The sequence below is a fragment of the Hypanus sabinus genome, chromosome 2, assembly GCF_030144855.1.
Source record: "Hypanus sabinus isolate sHypSab1 chromosome 2, sHypSab1.hap1, whole genome shotgun sequence".
NCBI lineage: Eukaryota > Metazoa > Chordata > Chondrichthyes > Myliobatiformes > Dasyatidae > Hypanus > Hypanus sabinus.
In genome coordinates this window covers 21,309,904-21,329,617 of record NC_082707.1, presented here as the reverse complement: position 1 = coordinate 21,329,617, position 19,714 = coordinate 21,309,904, and the positions used below count along the sequence as shown (strand labels likewise).

Genomic DNA, 19,714 nt, shown 5'->3' with positions numbered 1-19,714 from the left:
TTCAATCCATTTTTTTTCCTTAAGATGAAGGCTTCTGTCAATTGTTTTAACTGTATTTTCGTACTATTCATTTTCATGAAGCATACTTTTTCAATAAAGAAACTTGTATGTGAAGTAGATGTCTTTGTAGATGTTTTGAAATACCATTTAAGAACGGAGCAAACACTTTTTATTTTATAAGGTTGCTGTGTATGTGCCTGGATCGAAGGGTGCGCCGTCATTTGTTCGATTGTACCAGTATCCAAATTTTGATGGCCCGTCCTCTGCCTTGGCAAATAAAAGTTTTTTTAAAGCTGACAAAGTGACAATGCTTTGGAATAAGAAAGGTAGGATTTCTTTTGACATTTCCACAACATATCAGGTGACCTTGCTTGCACAAAAAGGCTTTTTAACCAGTTGTTAATGTGCTGGCTTAACTTGCAATATTAAATATCTGAAGGCCTCAATGTGACAGGAAACTGAGAAAAAAATCTCCATCCCATCATCTCACTCATTAAAACACTGGTGCATTGTTTCAGTAACTGAAGTGGTTTATGGCAGAATTCATATAATGGAATTTTAAAAAACTTTTCTCTTTTGATATCTGGCCAAGTGTCATTCTACTTACACTCTTAGCACATTTCTTTAGGCTCTGATGTGGTCTCTACCATGACATTAAAAGTGGGCAATTGAGCTGTTTCTAGTTTGAGGCAGTGAGCAGTGTACCGTCCTCTACTTGGTTGTCTTCGGTCACCATCCCTGCCCGATTGTTGGGAATCCCTGCCCGATTAGGAATTTGTTGAGTGGGTACGAATTCACTCTCCCTTCCTCATGTTCACTATATTATCCCTGCTAAAGCTGCTGGTTTGTCCTTTCTCAGCATGTAAAAATAAATCCTTGATAGTTGAGTTCCTCAAACTAATACAAGCTGCAGAGGATTACAACTACACTTCCCAGTGTTATTTCTAGTTCCTGTTTTGGTCACATTATCTGTACTGATCTCTTGAGGTCCTTGAAAACAAAACACGGCAATAGCTTCAACTTAACAAACTTTTTGGAATAATCAGAGTAATATTCATTATCAGTGGTTTATGATGTGGAATTTGTTATCTTGCAACAGCAGTAAAGGACATAAAATTACTATAAATTATTAAAATAAATAAGGAAGAATGAGCTGCAGTTTATGAACTGTTCAGAAACGATGGTGGAGGGGTAGAAGCTGTTTCTGAATCATTAAATGTGGATTTTTAGGCTCCTGTACCTTCTCGCCGATGGCAGTAAAGGGAAGAGGATGTGTCCTGGATATTGAGGGTCCATAATGATGGGTGCTGCAGCCTTTGGCCTCTTGTAGATGTCCTCAATGGCAGGGAAGGCTGTGCACATATTGGAGCTGGCCAGCGAGTCTGTAACCCACTGCCGCCTCTTGCCATTCAGTGCATTGGAGGCTTCGTACCAAACAGTGATGAATGCTGTCTGCTGTACATTTATATAAATTTATAAGTACCAAATCTTCTCAAACTTCAAACAAAGCAGAACTGAAACCATTGCCTATCAAAGTGCTAACCTATTCAAGGAATACATCTGTTGTCTCAGAAACGTCATAACTGTACTCAGTAACTCCAAAATAGGAAGAGATATTTTGGCAAACGTTTTTACCACTGATGTCTATTAAGATAATTAGAAGTGAAAACTTAGGAACAGCGTTACTATTTCAGCTCCATGGTCTTTCATCAAAACAATTGGAAGGTTACTGTAAGTGCCAGATGAGGTTAGGGTCAGAGTTCAAGGTTATGACTGCAGGTCCAATTACTTAAAAAGTTGCCAATTCTTGCAATCAAGACTAAAATTGCTACTTCAGTCAGATGTTAAATAATCAAGAATCATATCTATATATCTGTAACGCTTGTTCAAGCAGAGCCAGTAGCACAGGAATGGGCAAAATTCAAAGTTAAAAGTAAATTTTATTATCAAAGTATATGTATGTCACCATATACTACCCTAAGATCCATTTTCTTGTAGGCATACACAGTAAGTACAAAGAAATACAATGGAATCAATAAAAAACTGAACACAAACAAAAGGTGGTCAAACACCCAATGTGCAAAATATAGCAAATTGTGCAAATGCAAAAGAAAAAGAAATCAGAAACAAAATAATAATAATAACAAATAAATAAGCTATATATATTGAGAACATGAGTTGTAGAGGTCTTGAAAGTAAGTGCACAGGTTGTGGAACCAGTTTGGTGTTGGGGTGAATTAAGTTATCCCCTCTAGTCCAAGAGCTTGATGGTTGAGGGGGTAATAACTGTTCCTGAACCTGGTGGCATTGGACCTGAGGCAGCAGCAAGAACGGAGCATGTCCTGGGCGGTGGGGGTCCTTGATGACGGATGGATAGTTGATGGATTATCAACCTGTCCTTATCTGCCTCTGATTCTCCTTCATAAATGCTCGTTAACACCTATCTCGTCGATCAAGTTCTTGATTCTGTCCCAACGTTTCTTCATGTAGTTCAGTTTCTGATTGCAAGGTGAAGCACCTTAGATTGCTTTATCATGCAAAATGCAAATAATTGCGGTGTCGTCAAGATTTCAATGCAAATGTTTCCTTCCCTCAGGAACTGCGCTGTTGGTGATTGCCAGTACCGATGTGGACAAGTCAGGAGCATCCTACTATGGTGAACAAACCCTGCACTACATAGCATCCAACGGAGAAACTGCATTAGTGCAGCTGCGTATGTATTTTTCAGACATTTGTTTTGTAAGTAAGATTAGAAAGCTGCTGACACTTGCTGTAGGTTTGTTCGATGATTGTAATCAGGCTTTCTTTCCTTGCGTAAATCTATCTGTTACACAGTTCCGTCAAACGTGGTCAGTGATGGGCTAGAGTTTTCCAGCCAATAATTTGAATCAAAATTATTTAAGGGGAACCTGAGGCCGGAATTTCTTCACTCAGAAGGTGGTGTAAGTATGGAACGATCTGCCAGTGGAAGTGGTAGATGTGGGTTAAATTGCAGCATTTAAGAGAAGTTTGGATGAGTACTTGGACAGGGAGATATGGAGGGCTGTGGTCTAGGTAGAATAACAGTTCAGTACGGACTAAATGGGCTGAAGGTCTTTTTCTGTGCTGTAGTGCTCTATGACTTTAGAGAGTGTGCACAAGAGATGCTGGCTGGATTAGAGAGCGTGTTTTATGAGGCCAGGTGGAGCGAGCTACACCTGTTCTGTTTGGAGTGAAGGAGGATGGGAAGTGAGGTGTATATGATGATAAGGGGCACTGATAGAGTGGACAGCCAGCACCTTTTCCCCAAGGTGGCAGTGACTAATATGAGAGGTGATTAGAGAAAAGTATAGGAGGGATGTCAGAGGTAGGATTTTTTACACAGAGTAGTGGATGTGTGGAACCAGGGTGGTGGTGGAGGTGGATGTATTAGGGACACTTAAGAAACTCTGAGATAGCCACCTATGTGATAGAAAAATTCAAAATTCAAAGTAAATTTATCATCAACGTACATATACAACACTGAGGTGTATTTTCTTGCAGGCATACATGTTAAGTCTAAGAAACACAATAGAATCAATGAAAGACTGCACTCAACAGGATGGACTAACAATCAATGTGCAAAGGATAACAAATCTTGCAAATACGAAAGAGAAAAAAATATAGTAATAATAAATAAAAAAGCAGTAAATAATGAGAACATGAGATTAAAAAGTCCTTAAGAGTGAGTCCATAGGATGTGGGAACAATTCAGTGATGGTGCGAGTGAAGTTATCCCCTCTTTGCAAACTCATAAGGAAGTAGCGAGTTGCTGTGATTTCTTCATTGGAGTTGTGCTTAGCGAATAGAGCAGGGGACTAAGCACCCAGCCTTGTGATAGGTAGGTTGGCCTCCGTTAGTCTCGAGAGACCATGGATTTGTGCCTTGGAAAGCTTCCAGGGCACAAGCCTGGGCAAGGTTTTTTTTTATGGAAGACCGGCAGTTGCCCAATCTGCAAGTCTTCCCTTTCCACGTCACCGATGTTGTCCAAGGGAAGGGCATTAGGACCCATACAGCTTGGCACCAATGTCGTTGCAGAGCAATATATGGTTAAGTGCCAAGGACACACACGCAACCTCAGCCAAGGCTTGAACTAGCAACCTTCAGGTTACTAGACTAACACCTTATCAACTTGGCCACGCACCAACACTACAGCCTTGTGGTGCCTCTGTGCTGATTGACATTTTGGTGGAAATATTGTTGCCAATCTGAACTGACTGCGGTCTGCAAATGAGGAAATCAGGGATCCAATTGTACAAGGAGGCTTTGAGGCCAAGGTCTTTGAAGCTTATTGATTAGTTTTGAGGGGATGATAGTGTTGAATGCCAAGCTATAGCCAATAAAGAGCATCAAGCTGTCTTTGCTGTCTAGATGTTCCTGGGTTGAGTGAAGAGCCAATGAAATGGCATCTGCTGTGGATCTATTGTGCTGGTGGGCAAATTGGAGCGGATTCAAGTCACTTCACAAGCAGGAGTTGATATGTTTCATCACCAACCTTGGAAAGCACTTCATTACAGTGGATGTAAATGCTACTGTGTGATAGTCATTGAACAGTGGAGGGCTCTGTAGCAGGGAAGCGTTAGATTGACCTTAGAGTAGATTAAAAGGTCAAAGCAACATCGTGGGCTGAAGGGCCGGTACTGTTCCATGCTCTGTTTTGGAAGTGACATAGAAAGGAGTGCAGGACGGGAAGTCAGCTGGAGTAGCTGTGCCTCTTTTTCACTTGACAGAGAATACAGCTCGAAAGATCGAATCAGCTTGCATTCATACTGTGTCTTGTCGCGTCCTTGTATTAATCCCCAGAAATGCTTCACAATTCATTAATTTAATTTGAACTACATTTATTTGTCAAATATTTGAGCCAATTGGAAAGAGACAGAACAGCATTAACAGGATTTCCTGCTTTTGCTATTCATAACTAAGGAATGAAAATCGGTTGGCTCAGAAGATTTTAACCCTCTTATCTTTTTTGAAACATTAATTTTATGCAAACGCCTAATTTTTTCTTTGGGTTGGGTACTTATCGTTGATTACATGTTTCCAAATTGCTTTGAAACATTTTCCTCCACAAATTAAAGATGTTGCATTAATGGAGGATACTGCTTTTCAAAATGAGTTTCATGACAGCATGTTACTGTTGAACCAATTTTCTTTCTTTCAGCAAAAAATGGCCCAATCTATGATGTGGTCTGGAATCCAAATTCTCTTGAATTCTGTGTCGTTTATGGTTTCATGCCCGCCAAAGTTACAGTCTTCAATCAGAAGTGTGACCCAGTCTTCGACTTTGGTACTGGCCCTCGGAATGCAGCCTTCTATAGCCCTCAGGGACACATCCTGGTGCTGGCAGGCTTTGGAAATCTCCGAGGGCAGATGGAGGTCTGGGATGTGAAAAAGTACAAACAGATTTCAAAGCCACAGGCTCCTGACACTACCTATTTCTCATGGTGCCCCGATGGCGAGCACATCGTAACAGCAACTTGTGCGCCAAGGTTACGGGTTAGCAACGGATTTAAGATCTGGCACTACAGCGGTGTAGTTCATCACAAGATTGAAGTGCCATCGAACTCTGAGCTCTGGGAAGTCCAGTGGCAGCCATTTGTAGATGGTGCGTTCCCTGAAAAGGCCATCAAATATCAAACAGTTCCCAATGATGTTCCTAGTATTGATGCCAAACCCGCACAGGCTTACAGACCTCCTGCACTGAGAAACAAGCCAGTAACCAGCATCAAACTGGTGAGTGACATTCAGTACACATTGGAATTTGGGTGCCTTTTCTGAAGTTCGTGCAGCATTAAGTATATTTTTCATGTTATTCTTACAAATACAGAGAAAGGTTCACTTTGCTTGTCACATGTAGATCAAAGCATACAATGAAATGCGTCAACGATGAGGATGTGCTAGTGGCAGCCCACACATGTTGCCATTCTTCCGGTGCCAATATAGTGTGCCCATAGCTTGCTGACCCTAACCCTAACATGTTTGTCTTTGGAATGTGGGAGGATACCTGAAGGAAACCCACAGGGAGAACATACAAACTCCTTGCAGACAGCGATGGGAATTGTTCGCCGTTTGCGCTATAAAATGTTATACGAGCCACCGTGGCACACAGATTTCCCAATATCAGATAATGCAATGAAGTTGAGGTATCATGTTCCACCTTAGTATGAGAAACTCCTGAAAAATAGTCATTCTAGTAGTTGTTCTGACCATCTAGGTGTAAGTTGTGGATTTTGTGGGGAAAAGAGAAACACAAAGCTTCCATTTTAATGGATCAACATATTTTGTCTTCACTGACCTCAAACAGGAATTCTGCCAGTTAAACCTGCAAATACTGATTATCTCTCAGTCAAAAATTTCTCAGATTAATTAAAGGCAATTGATAAGATCCTATTCTGTATATTATTCAGGTCAAGTGCATTTTCAAGTTTAATTGTCATTCAACCATACACATTGATGATATGTTTACCATATACATAGCATGTACACAGCTAAAGGAAACAGCATTCCTGAGGGGCCAAGGAGCAAAATAGTACATACATTTTGCACACAGCTCATACAGTTACGTTAGCAGACAGTCACAAAACAATAATAGCACAAGTCCCTGAGTGACATGGCCTGAAGATTGATGGTACATGGGCTGTTTTCTTGAAGCCATGTTTCTGCAAGAACAAGCATGCCCCTCAACTCACACTAGGTCAGATCCATTGATTGGAAAATGCCTGTGAAGTTAGGTGATGCTGTTACTTTACCTCTTGCCATATTCCAGATCAGGCTAGTGAGAGATGTATCTCTCTTGTGGACACCAGCATTAAAGTTCTGTAAGACAGAGAATCTTGAGGTTGTGTAGAGTACACATGCTTTGATAATAAATGAACTTTGAGAAAACTGGAGCCCCCAGACCACACACAGCCACTGCTCTTTGACAATCCCACTCTTGTAGCCAGGCGAATTTAGTGATAATTATGTTTGAATTACTTGTTCTCTGGTTTAATCTCTTTGAATTTGGTGTTTGTGGAGCATTGGCTGAAGCTGCTTTTTAATCTTATAGGTATATGAATGCCAACACTTGACCTTTTGACATGTATGAAAATTAATTTCAATAGCAATTCATATGTGAAATGCCAAACTCAGTTGAGCGCACCAGAGTTGGTGAAATGAGGAACTGAGCTGTCAGTTTTATTAAGGCTGTCAGATGAAAGCACTGTCAATTGGAAAAGCAGCTAAATGAGATTGTAATGCTAGTGCTCTTCATTAATGAAAGGCTTTATGAAAGGAGCGGACTCGATGGGACAAATGGCCTAATTTGCTCCTATATCTTATGATTTTCTCTATAATCTTTATCCTTCCTCCATGTGAAGTGAGGTTTGGCTGCCCTGAGCTTTGTTCAAGCAATCAACAATAAAGAGCAATTGCTCTAATTTCTCCAAAACTTAGCAATATATTAAAAGATGTTTAAGCTTATTGAAAATTGGCCATAAGCCTGTTAGGGCAGTAGCCTGTTCTGATCCAACCATTTTGCTGTCACGGTTAAGAAAGCTCACTAACACCTCTATTTCATCAGGAAGTTGAAGAGATTCAGCATGTCTCTGTTGACTCGTCCCAATTTTTAACAATGTGTTCTATCTGGATGTGTAGCCGCTAGGTATGGCAACTGCTCTGTACGTGACCACAAGAGACCTCAGAGGGATGTGGCACAGCTCAGCATGACACAGAAAGCAGCCAACATCATCAAAGACCCCACCCAGCCCAAACATTCTTCTCCCTTTCCCATCAGACTCAAAGTACAAAACCCCGAAAGCATGTACCACCAGCCTCGAGGACAGCTTCTGTCAGGCTGTTATCAGGCTCTTGTATGATAAGATAGGCATTTGGCCTCACAATTTACATTATTATGATCTTGCACTTTATCTTTTACACACACTGCATTCTTTTGGTAGCTTTTACATTTTATTTTGCATTTTTTTGTTTTATCTTGTCCTAGCTCAATGCCCCGTGCAATGATTTGATCTGCTGGAATGGTATACAAGACAAGCTTTTCGCTCTATCTCAGTACATGTGACAGTAATAAACCAATAAGCCCCCTGGTTGGCACAAGTGACGATATCATTAACGGCGTATGCTACTCAGTTTTTCACTGAGGAAGATCCCTGGTTGGGCCATGTTGAGTTTGCTTATCTTAATTGTGACACTAGGCAGAGGTCCGACGATTATGTGAAGAACTCCTGGTCTAGCAGTAGGTTTCTCAGCACGAGGGCATACTCATTATTGCAGTTGCTTCACAGCTCTCGAGACCCAAGTTCAACCCTTGGGTGTCAGACTTTGTGGAGCATTTTTATGATCACCTGAGTTTGCCCCTGATGCTTAATTTTCTTCCCAAATTTATGCTGGTTGGTACGTTAATTAGCTGATGTAACCTGAATCAGGTGTGAAGGGTTTTGTGGGAATCAATGGAGATAGGAAAAAAAAAGGAGTTGCATTGAGAGGTTCCAGATAGTCAGCATGGAGGGAGCGTTCTGAAGAGCCGACTGTATAGCTTCCTGCCTTTGCCCTAATCATTTTTCAGAGACTTCTAATCCAGTTGTGTGTCAAATTTGAAGAGTTTCCATCTGTTGGAGATGGCAGACTTGCAACGGCATCAGCACAGTTGATGCCAACAGCCTCAATAAACTGATTAGAAAGACTGGCTCTGTAATAGGAGTCAAACTGGACAATCTAGAGGCTGTGGTAGAACGTAGGACCCTGCGGAAAATTTTGGCAATTCTGGGCAATGTTTCTCACCCTCTACGTGCTACCTTGGCTGAATAGAGGAGCGCTTTTAGTAATAGGCTAAGACAACTGCACTGTTTCAAAGAGCATTATATGAGATCATTGGGCTCTATAGTGAGTCAGCCTGTAGCTGGGCAGGTGATGACCCCCTGACTGTTTGTAGTAACTTTTTTTTAATTCTTTCTACTTCTAATATTTACATCTGTGCACTTGTAATGTTACTGTGATACTAATTTCCTCTGGAATCAATAAATCTATCCATTCTATTCCATTCTCTGTCAGTAATGCACTTAGTGGCAAGTAATTTGTTGATATTCACCATTAAGGCTTGTATAGGCGGAGTTTCCTGATAGCCACCCATTATAATTATACTTCCCAGTCTAACATGTTGGTCTGTGGACTCCTTTATGGTCATGATGAGCCACTGTCATATAGGAGGAGTAACACCTCATATTTCCTCTGGGTAGCCTCCAACCTGACCGTATGAACACCAATTTTTCTAACTACCAGTAGTTTCCTCCCCTTCCACATTTCTGTTTTTCCAATCCCCATTCAGGCTCCCCTCACACCTCTTCTCATCTGCCCATCACCTATCTCTGGATCTCCTCCTTCCCTTTCTCCCATGGTCCACTCTCCTCTCCTATCAGATTCCTTTTTCTTCAGCCCATGAACTCTTCCACACATCACCTCCCAACTTCCTACCTCATTCCCCTCCCCCACTTACCCACCTTCCTCCTCACCTGGTTTCTACATCACCTGCTGACTTGCGCTTCTTCCCCTCCTCTCACCACCTTATTCTATCTTCTTGCCCATTCCTTTCCAGTCTGGGTGTGAAGGGTCTTGCCCCAAAATATCAGTATTTATTTCCTTCCATTGATGCTGCCTGGTTCCTCTGTGTGTGTCCCTCAGGATTCCCAGTATCTGAAGAACCTGTTGTCATGCAAGTACATAACATTAATTTCAGGGAGGTGCTGTTGTCTGAGGAAATTCATCTAGCGAGAATCATTAGGAAGAAGAAGAAAGTTGTAAAAGTTTAAAATTGTAGATTTAAAATGAGTTTGGCAAAAGTAAAAGCCTAAGAGATTGAAAGTGGATCTGTGCTGAGCTCAGTGCACCAGAGGTTTTTGATGGCTCATGAATTTTGGAGTTCTTTTTCTAAGCTTGTGTAATTGGCATCTAATGCTGTGCCATGTGCACTAATTATGTTTTAATGATGCTAGTTCAAGGATTAACATTGGGCAGGTTTCCTGCAATAAATAAATCTCCTGTTTTTTTGAAAGATGGGTACTTTTAATTCCAACTGAGAAGGCAGACAAGACCTCAGTTTTGTGGACAGTACCACTGTAATATCTATGATTTGATTTTTTTCGTAGCATGAGGAAGAACCTCCTCAGAACATGAAACCGCAAACTGCAGATAAACAACTGTCAAAAGCAGCTCTCAAAAATCAGAAGAAAAGGGAAGCACGGAAGGCAGCAAAGCAGGTATTCTGTTTTTATTACTGATTGGCAGCTCTGAAGTACCAAACACCACATCACTTTCCCCTACACACCTTCGCTCTTTCGGGATGGCACTGATTTTCAGGAGATGAAATCGCCAGCCACTTGGACAGAAAAGTGGCCAACTGAAACGAGGAAGTCAGAATTAGATTTATTTTCATTGATTTCAAGTTCAAGTTTATCATCATTCAATTGCAGACATGTATACAGCTAAATAATACAACATTCCTCGGGGACCAAGGTGCAAAATGCGGTACATATATCATATACATCACATAAAATAATATTAACAGATAAAATAGTATTCTGTAGACATACAAGTCGACATTAAGTGCATATACGATAGTATACTGCTACTGGTTCCTTAAAGCTGTTACAGCTGGGAGTAGTAGTGGGGATAAGCTCATAATACCTATTGAATTATCTTATGGTGTTATGGTCTAAATACTCCCAAAGGTATGTGTCTCAAATGGCCTCTGACTACCAAGTCCAGCTTCTGCCTTCACATGTGACTTAGCTACAAAGCCTGGCGGAACCATTTCTATTGACAGGAGGAGCAAAGGCAGGTTCCCGGTGCCTTAACTTCACTTTGGGCAGAGGGGGCTTGCCAGCTCTGGTTTGGCAGTTCATCTAGTAGAAGGAAAATTCTTATCTCAAACCTCCGTTATCCTGCGGCTATACCCATTCATGGGGAAGACTTCAGGTGTAAACCCTGAGGAAAAATCGGGAGCTGGAGTTCCTAAGGAAGTCCTACATTGAACTCAGCGCAGACTGGCAACTCCTGTGATACTGCTGGTGCCAAACTGTATTGATCTCTGCCGTTCCTTTGGGTTCATAAGCTGTGTGGAGAAAGGGAGCCTGCCACATGGACAACAGCCTGCTCTCCATATTGTACTGCCCTGACAGCTGGGATGCAACATACCTGGTCACCCACACCCATTGGAGGGCCTCAAGACTCTGCTACTGTCACTGTCATAAATAATATGTGTTGGCTGGTAGCAGTGTGTTCAGAAGTCTCATGGCCTAGGAGAAGAAGCTGTTACCCATCCTAACAGTCCATGTTCTTGCACTGCGGTACTTTCTGCCTGATGTGGGAGGGTCAAAGAGGATGAGAGGGGTCTTTGACAATGCTGAGGGCTCTGCAAACACAGCACTTCTGGTATGTATCGTGGAGGTGGGGGCGGGGGTTGGGGTGAGGAGGTGCTGAGAGAGACCCCGATGAGCCTCTCAACAGTCCTCACAATCCATTGCAGTCAGATGCCTTGTCTCACATGGTGTGTGCTTTGCAGCAGCAGTACAGGCATCATATTACTATAAATTACTAAAATACATACATGGTCAAAAATGCAATGCTCACCAGCGTTCAGAAATCTGATGACAGAGTGTGGAATGTTGCATTTGGAAGAGCAAATAAAATAATGTATGCTCACTGATCCCTGAAGATTGTAGAACATTGACATTAAACTAAATCCCTTCAGCCTGTACGTGATCCATTGCCTGTAGATCCGTATCTAAAAGCCTCTTAGATTCTACTTTAATAGGTAAAGGTGGATGATTACAGTCTCCCTCTCCCCACTACACACACACACACACACACACACACACACACACACACTGTATCTATATATTTTATACATATTCACACACACACACACACATTGTGTGTGTGTGTGAATATGTATAAAATATATAGATGTGTGTGTGTGAGTGCATGACTACACAGTATTGTATATGTTATAAAGCCTGGGAGGTTATGGACTAACTTTACTGTAAAGTTAGTCCATAAGTAAAGATGCTTGCAATGTGGTCACTCTGTCACAAGGGCATAGTAAAGAGGAAATAAGTAAATATATAATTAGGAATAGAGGAATTATTGTCACTAGAAAATTTTAATTGAGAAAATATTGGATAGGCTGGACTGTTCTAGGTAAATGAGACAGGCTGGATTGAATTAAATTGTATAAAATCATAAGCCCTTGATGAAGAGGATAGGATGGAGCATGAATAGGCAGCAGAGATCTTCAGATCTGAGTGTTTGGGAGGATTAATTAGAAAAGAGTAGAACGTTTTTCGTGCTGTGGTTGGTAGTCTCTGAAACTCACTGCGAATGTGACTGTGGAGGTGGAAACTGTTATGTTTAAAAGGTATCTGATGAGCTAAAACCTGCAAGGCTGTTAGGGAGAGCTGAAAAATGCAATTAAACTGGCTAACACTTGGCATGGTCTCAATAGAACAAGTAACCTCCTACAGTGATGTACATTTATTCTACGTCCTTGTATAGGATGTGATTATTGCTGATAAAGCCAGAATTTATTGTCTGTCGTTAGCTGCTTCCTAATTTACTGGAACAATGCACAAAAAGCTGGAAGAACTCAGCATGCATGGAGGAAAAAAGGGTTGTTGATATTTGTAGTCGAGACCTTTCATCCAGTCTCCTGTGCCTCCTGTCTGTGGTCTACTAGGTCATTTCAGCAGTTCGTTAAGAGTTGCTGGGTGTTGGAGAATTGTTAGACCTTATCGTTAAAGATGACTGAATTCCTGCCTTGAGTATTTTGAACCAGATAGTGTGATTCTGTCAAAAGAATAAAAGTTCTGACTGATCACAAGTGGAGAGAGATACTTGCTCATCAACCCCTTGTCTTTCTACTTTATTTCTAGCAGGAGAGCAGACCTGAGGTCATACAAGAAGCACCGCCTGACCCTGAACCTAGAGAGGTCCCCTCTGCTGAGAGCCATGGCGACCCTGAAATAGAGAAAAAAATCAAGAACATCAAAAAGGTAAGTTCAGTGGAAAATGTATGGAAGGGTGGGATTGGGGATGAGAGTAATGTCAATGACGGGGAGAAAAAGCAGCATAGGCTCAATATATTAAAATATTGCTTAAGATCCTCTTTTTCTCACAGAAGTGAGCTTCTGAAGTTTGATGGTTATCTTGCAAAACTGTTCTGGTTCATCTTAACTGTAAGCTCCTGTCTGTTGCAGAAACTTAAAGCGATTGAACAGCTAAAAGAACAAGAAGCTTCTGGCAAGCAACTGGAAAAGAACCAGGTGCCAATTATTAGTTCTCATCTCCAGAGTTGTGCACTTTTAATAGAACATAGAACAGTACAAGTCCTTCAGCCCACAATGTGCTGGCCTTTGAGATCAATCTAACCCTCCTACATAACCCTCCATTTTCCTGCCATCTGTGTGGCTATCAAAGGGATTTTTAAATGCCTCTGATTTATCATGTGGGAAGTATCAAGTATAACCTTTTTAATTTAGTTTATTTAGAGATATCTCTAAATAAATAAAATTAAAATTCAGCATGGTACATCCCACACGGACACTGGGAGGATGTATAACCTCCTTAACGATAGGAATTGGACCCAGATGGTTGGCGCAGTAATGCATTACACTAAATGCTATGGTAGAGTGGCATTTTATGGATTGGGTTTGACTCTCGTCAGCCTGAGGAATGCAGCTTTGGGGACTGGATGTTGCCCAATGGCCACTGTTCAGGCCTGTCGCCTCACTGAAGTTGCAGATCTGGGTGTGCAATCTTACGTGTGTGTACCTTTCCCTTTAACAGCAGTCAGTCAGGAAATTGCACTTTCAAAATGCTGGAAGAACTCAGTGGGCCAGGCAGCACCTGTGGAAATTGCACTGCCTAATCTCTCTTGAAATATGTTTGCAGAACCTCAAATGTAAATTCTTCCATGAACCAATAGAATTGGTCTGGGGGAATAGAAAATAACTTGCATTCTAAATATAGATTATTAAAACATAACTTATATTCACTCTCCAAAGTCCTGCCATAGACTTGGGTTACATTTTTAGAAAAACCAGTTACTTAATGTACTCTGTCATGCTTCCCCATGAGGAATCTGATTGCTAGTAGCTATACAACTAGATATGGTGCAAAGTGTCCTGTCACCACAGCTGATACCTGATTCCAGTGAGCATCTCTGATTTTATTGTAGTTTGATGCCTTATTGCTCTCAAATAATCTTCACAAACTAATAACATTTTCAAAGCACTGCCAGGGTTATTCACAAGAACTCTTGTTTATTCTTTCCATTTCTGCCCATGGATGCTAAGCTATAATGATTTGGTAGCCATCGTGTTTGAAGCCAGATTGTCCTGATGAGACTATTGTTAAAATCTGGAAACTCTGATCTTTGGTTTCAAATGAGCTGTTGGGGTGGGGGAAGGAGACTAAAATTTGTCTTTTCTTGTTGTTAAAATTTTCTTTTTCTCTGGTTATTATTATTAAGTGCAATTTTTGTTTTACTCTATCTCCATTTATAGTTGGAGAAAATGCAAAAAGAAGAAGCACTTTTGAAGGAACTGGAGGACCTAGAACTAGGTCTGTAAATTTACCCAAGAGGATTGCAATACCTGGTTTCACATAACCACAGAAAATTATTTCATTGTGAAATTTAAAGTGAAAAAAAATCTATATTCTATGCAATGTAAGAGATTTGGACAGTGTTAAAATGAAGTTATGTATTAGGATAAGAGAATAAAGAAACACTCTACTGACAATAATTTCTACTTCTTTAGATCCATTGTTAAAGATTAACGCTATCCTGCTTATTGTGTGAAAGAGCGTGTATTTCATCACAGTGCCTTGAAAAAGTATTCTTCTCCCAACCCTTTGTTCATATAAATGAGTATTACAACCAGGGATTTTGAGCAATTCAACTGAGAATTTTTATTTCTGAATCGCATGCTCCTTTTTCACAGTAGACCCCAAATGAAAACATGTAAATTGTAAAGCATAAAAACCTAAAGATTCACAAACTGAAATATTAGCAGTTCAAAAGTATTCATCACCCTTTGCTCAGGATACATCTGACATGTATCATTTCAATTTTTGAAATTTCAGTTTTTTACGCTATACAATTTCCCTCTTTTTTGGGGAGGGGTTTCTGCTGTGGGAAAAAAAGAATGTGATTCACAAATAATTCTCAATTAAATTGATCAAGATCCCTGGTCATAATACTCATTTACATGAGATAACAGTTGGGTGCTGAATACTTTTTCAAAGAACTGTAGAAGATTTTACAACATCAGGATATCCCAATAAAGGATTCACTGGATTTTTGAACATTGGGAGTAGCAGCAGACTAGGCCATTTGGAATAGTTCTTGAATATTAGGATTAGCAGCAGAGTAGGCCATAAGACCATAAGATATAGGAGCAGAAGTGGGCTATTCAGCCCATCGAGTCTGTTCCACCAGTCAATCATGGGTTGATCCAATTCTACCAGTCATCCCCACACCCCTACCTTCTCACCATACCCTTTGATGCCCTGGCTAATCGGGAACCTATCTATCTCTGCCTTAAATGCACCCAATGACTTGCCGCTCATGGCAACAAATTCCACAGATTTACCATCCTCTGACTAAAGTAATTTCTCTGCATCTTTGTTCTAATTGGACGTCCTTCAATCCTGAAGTTGTGCCCTCTTGTCCTAGACTCCCCTACCATGGGAAATAACTTTGCCATATCTAATCTGTTCGGGCCTTTTAACATTCGGAATATTTCTATGAGATTCCCCCTCATTCTCCTGAACTCAAGGGAATACAGCCCAAGAGCTGCCAGACGTTCCTCATATGGTAACCCTTTCATTCCTGGAATCATTCTTGTGAATCTTCTCTGAACCCTCTCCAATGTCAGTATATACTTTCTAAAATAAGGAGCCCAAAACTGCACACAATACTCCAAGTGTGGTCTCATGAGTGTCTTATAGAGCATCAACCTCACATCCCTGCTCTTATATTCTATTCTTTTAGAAATGAATGCCAATATTGCATTCGCCTTCTTCACCACTGACTCAACCTGGAGGTTAACTTTTAGGGTATCCCGCACAAGGACTCCCAAGACCCTTTGCATCTCTGCAGTTTGAATTCTCTCCCCATCTAAATAATAGTCTACCCATTTAATTTTTCCATCATAGTGCATGACCATACATTTTCCAACATTGTATTTCATTTGCCACTTCTTTACCCATTACCCTAAACTATCTAAATCTCTCTGCAGGCTCTCTGTTTCCTCAACAATACCCACTCCTCCACCTATCTTTGTATCATCAGCAAATTTAGCCACAGATCCATTAATCCCATAGTCCAAATCATTGACATACATCATAGAAAACAGCGGTTCTACACCAACCCCTGTGGAACTCCACTGCTAACCAGCAGCCAGCCAGAAAAGGATCCACTCTCTGTTTTCTGCCAGTCAACCAATGCTCCACCCACACTAGTAACTCCCCTGTAATTCCATGGGCTCTTAGCTTGCTAAGCAGCCTCATGTGTGGCACCTTGTCAAAGACCTTCTGAAAAATCAAGTACACCACATCCATTGCATCTCCTTTGTCTACCCTCTTGTAATTTCCTCAAAAAATTGCAGTAGGTTAGTCAAGCAGGATTTTCCTTTCAGGAAACCATGCTGGCTTTGGCCTATCTTGTCACGTGCCTCCAGGTACTTCATAATCTTATCCCTAACAGTCAAATCCAACAACTTCCCAACCACTGATATTAGACTAACAGGTCAAGAGTTTCCTTTCTGCTGCTTCCCACCCTTCTTACATTTGGAGTAGCCATTGAACATTAGGAGTAGCAACAGAGTAGGCAATTTGGCTGCCTTCTGCCATTCATCCAGGTCAAGGTTCATCCTCTACCTCTGTGGAATTTTTCGAAACTATCTCCATATCCCTTGATCCCCATAAAGTTCAAAAATCTAACAATTTTTGTTTTGAGTAAATTCAGTGACTGGGTCTCCCCTCCAGGATCACAAATTCATTGCAACGAAGTTTCTCCTTAACCAATCTTCAAGCAGGAGAAACATTCTCCATAGATCCAACCTGCGAGATACTCCTCTCTTTCTGAAGTCAAGGATTGATGACCCCATTCTCTGGAGCATCATCATTGTAGAAACATGGGAAAATGCAGAACTTAATTTATGCACAATAAGCCCCACTATCAAAGGTTCAAAGGTTTATTTATTATCAAGTTATGTATGCAACTCTGAGATTCTTCTTCTCCAGATAGCCACAAAACAAAGAAAAACCTTGGAAGTCAGTTGAGAGAGAAACAGCAAACCTACCAACACGATCATCAACTCCCCAAACCCACCTCCCCCTGAACGAAACACAAGAACATTGACCCCCAAATCCTCCCACACACATACACACACAAAAACAATGAACAACAGCAAATACACAATATCAAAACCATAAGACTGAAAAAATAGTCCATAGTCCAAAATCCATATGCAGAAATCTCAGTAACATTCACCAGCATTATTGACCAGCAAGAACCATTATTCACCTGCAAGAACTATCAGCCAGATAATCTCTGAGGCCAGTACACTGGGGAAACTTCTTCAAATCAACTGAGATCTCTGTTGGCCCCCCTGCAAGATAAAATGGCATCCTGCTTTTGCTTCAAAGATAATACTTCATTGAGCTTTGTGGCCATGCTGTGTTGACACTGGAATGTGTGGTGTCACTCACAGGCTGCCCACAGCACATCTTTAGGATGTGTTAGTTGTTAACACATTCCACTGTATGTTCTGATAGTATGTACATGTGATAAATAAATCTGAATCTGGGTATAGGGCTGTGTTGTCAGCCAAGTCTCTGGAGCAGTATTTGAACTCTGAAGTGGAATTCCAGCACTGAGTCAAGGCTACGCCTAGACACAAACTTGGGGGAAAAGGTCAGATTTGAACTTGATGTAAAAGAATTTACAAAGATTGCAATATTTAGATTTGCAAATGAATTATCTGATTTAGAGCACTTTTAAACAATATATCATCTCACCAAACTATTTAGCAATTAAGCTCGCATTTTACCATTTTCTTTTAACTTCCTTTGATTTCCCAAAATTAATTATTTTGCCTTTCATGTCAGCAGCCTCTCAACCTCTCGATGTACATAGAAGCTGCAAAGAAGGACTCAACATGAGGAACCTTACTATCTACCTCCATTAGTTCATCTACTATATTTCTTCCCCTAAATCAGTTAATAATCTAATATTTTGCCCATCCTCTAACTGAATATCTCTTTCACCATCCGAATAGAATCACATTTAATATCACTGATATATGTCATGAATTTTTTTTTGATTTGTGACAACAGTACAGTCCAATATGTAAAAATACAATAAGAAATATGTTTTTAAAATTAAACTAATCAAAGAGCAAATATAATGAGATGATGTTCATGAGTCAATTGCATTATCTGTTCAGAAACCTGATGGCATAGGGGAAAAAGCTGTTCTTTAGATGTTGAGTGTGTGTCATTTGGCTCCAATACCTCCTCCCTGATGGTAGCAATGAGAAGAGGGCATTTTCTGGGTGATGGCGGGGTCCTTAATGATGCACGCCGCCTTTTTGAGGCATCACCTTTAGAAAATCTCAATCTGGGGAGGCTAGTGTCCATGATGGATCTGGCAGAGTTTGCAACCTTCTAGAACTTTTTCTGTTCCTCCAAACGAGATGGTGATAGATACAACCACTTACAATACTCTCCATGGTACATTTGTAAAAATTTGCTAGAGTATTTTATGATATAACAGATCTCCTCAGATTCCTAATGAAATACTGTATAGACACTGACATGATTGTAATTGCATCGATGTGTTGAGCCCAGGACAGATTTTAAGAGATGTTGACACCCATGAACTTGAAACGGCTCACCCTTTCCACTGCTGACGCCTTGAAGAGGACTGGTGTGTGTTTCCTTGACTTCTACTTCCTGGTCCACAATCAATTCCTTGTCTTACGCTGAGAGCAAGGTTGTTATTGTGACACCACTCAAATCGGCTGATCTATGTGGATGTCCATGCAAACCACATTTCCCCCACAGCTATTATATCTCTCCCAACTTTAAAGATCTTTATTGGATTTTTCAAGCACAATGCTCATTTACAAAAGCTGTATAGATTGCTTCCAATTATTTTTGTCATCTCAATATATTTGTTATTGAAGATTCCAAAATATGCTCTTCCAGAGATGTTAAACTGACTGGCATGTAATTAACTGAATGAACAATATTTGATAAATGTTTTAGCAATTTGTGCAAATAACTATGTTGCATTTGTGATTTTTTTTTCAGCAGGTTTCTGATAAACTGAATTTGAGACTTTTTATAGTGTACCTTCATTTTATTAGTCTGACAGCATGAATAAGACTGTAGCTGAGGGACAGAATAAATTAGTCGTCACTGGGAGCTTTTCTACCTCATGGGATGTAAACTTTAAAACAAGAATGTAAAGTGCTAGAAAATTTTGGAAAAATAATAAAGAGATTTGCATTCATGAAAACACTCTCAAAGGAGAACACAGGGATCCTTATATAGAAATATTTTGAAGTGGGAGGAAATGTTTAAATGATCCTTGTATTTTATAAATCAAACACAAAGTGTTGGCAATGGCAGTTCA

The 19,714-nt window shown here is 40.5% G+C and overlaps 1 protein-coding gene across 4 annotated transcripts in view; it reads left to right on the top strand.

Annotated features, from left to right (window-relative positions):
- The window catches only part of eif2a (eukaryotic translation initiation factor 2A), a 52,062-nt gene extending 32,641 nt beyond the window's left edge, over nt 1-19,421 (top strand). For 2 of the 4 annotated variants that reach the window (XM_059993010.1, XM_059993027.1), the window contains 8 exons: nt 182-326; nt 2,597-2,713; nt 5,180-5,751; nt 10,158-10,268; nt 12,942-13,061; nt 13,266-13,331; nt 14,574-14,631; nt 18,187-19,421. In XM_059993010.1, coding sequence (XP_059848993.1) covers nt 182-326; nt 2,597-2,713; nt 5,180-5,751; nt 10,158-10,268; nt 12,942-13,061; nt 13,266-13,331; nt 14,574-14,631; nt 18,187-18,263 — 1,266 coding nt within the window. In that variant the 3' untranslated portion in view covers nt 18,264-19,421. Of the gene's footprint in view, nt 1-181; nt 327-2,596; nt 2,714-5,179; nt 5,752-10,157; nt 10,269-12,941; nt 13,062-13,265; nt 13,332-14,573 lie in introns of all 4 variants that reach the window. The other 2 variants (XM_059993017.1, XM_059993026.1) reach the window with 2 other exon arrangements.
- The last annotated feature ends 293 nt before the right edge of the window (nt 19,422-19,714 follow it).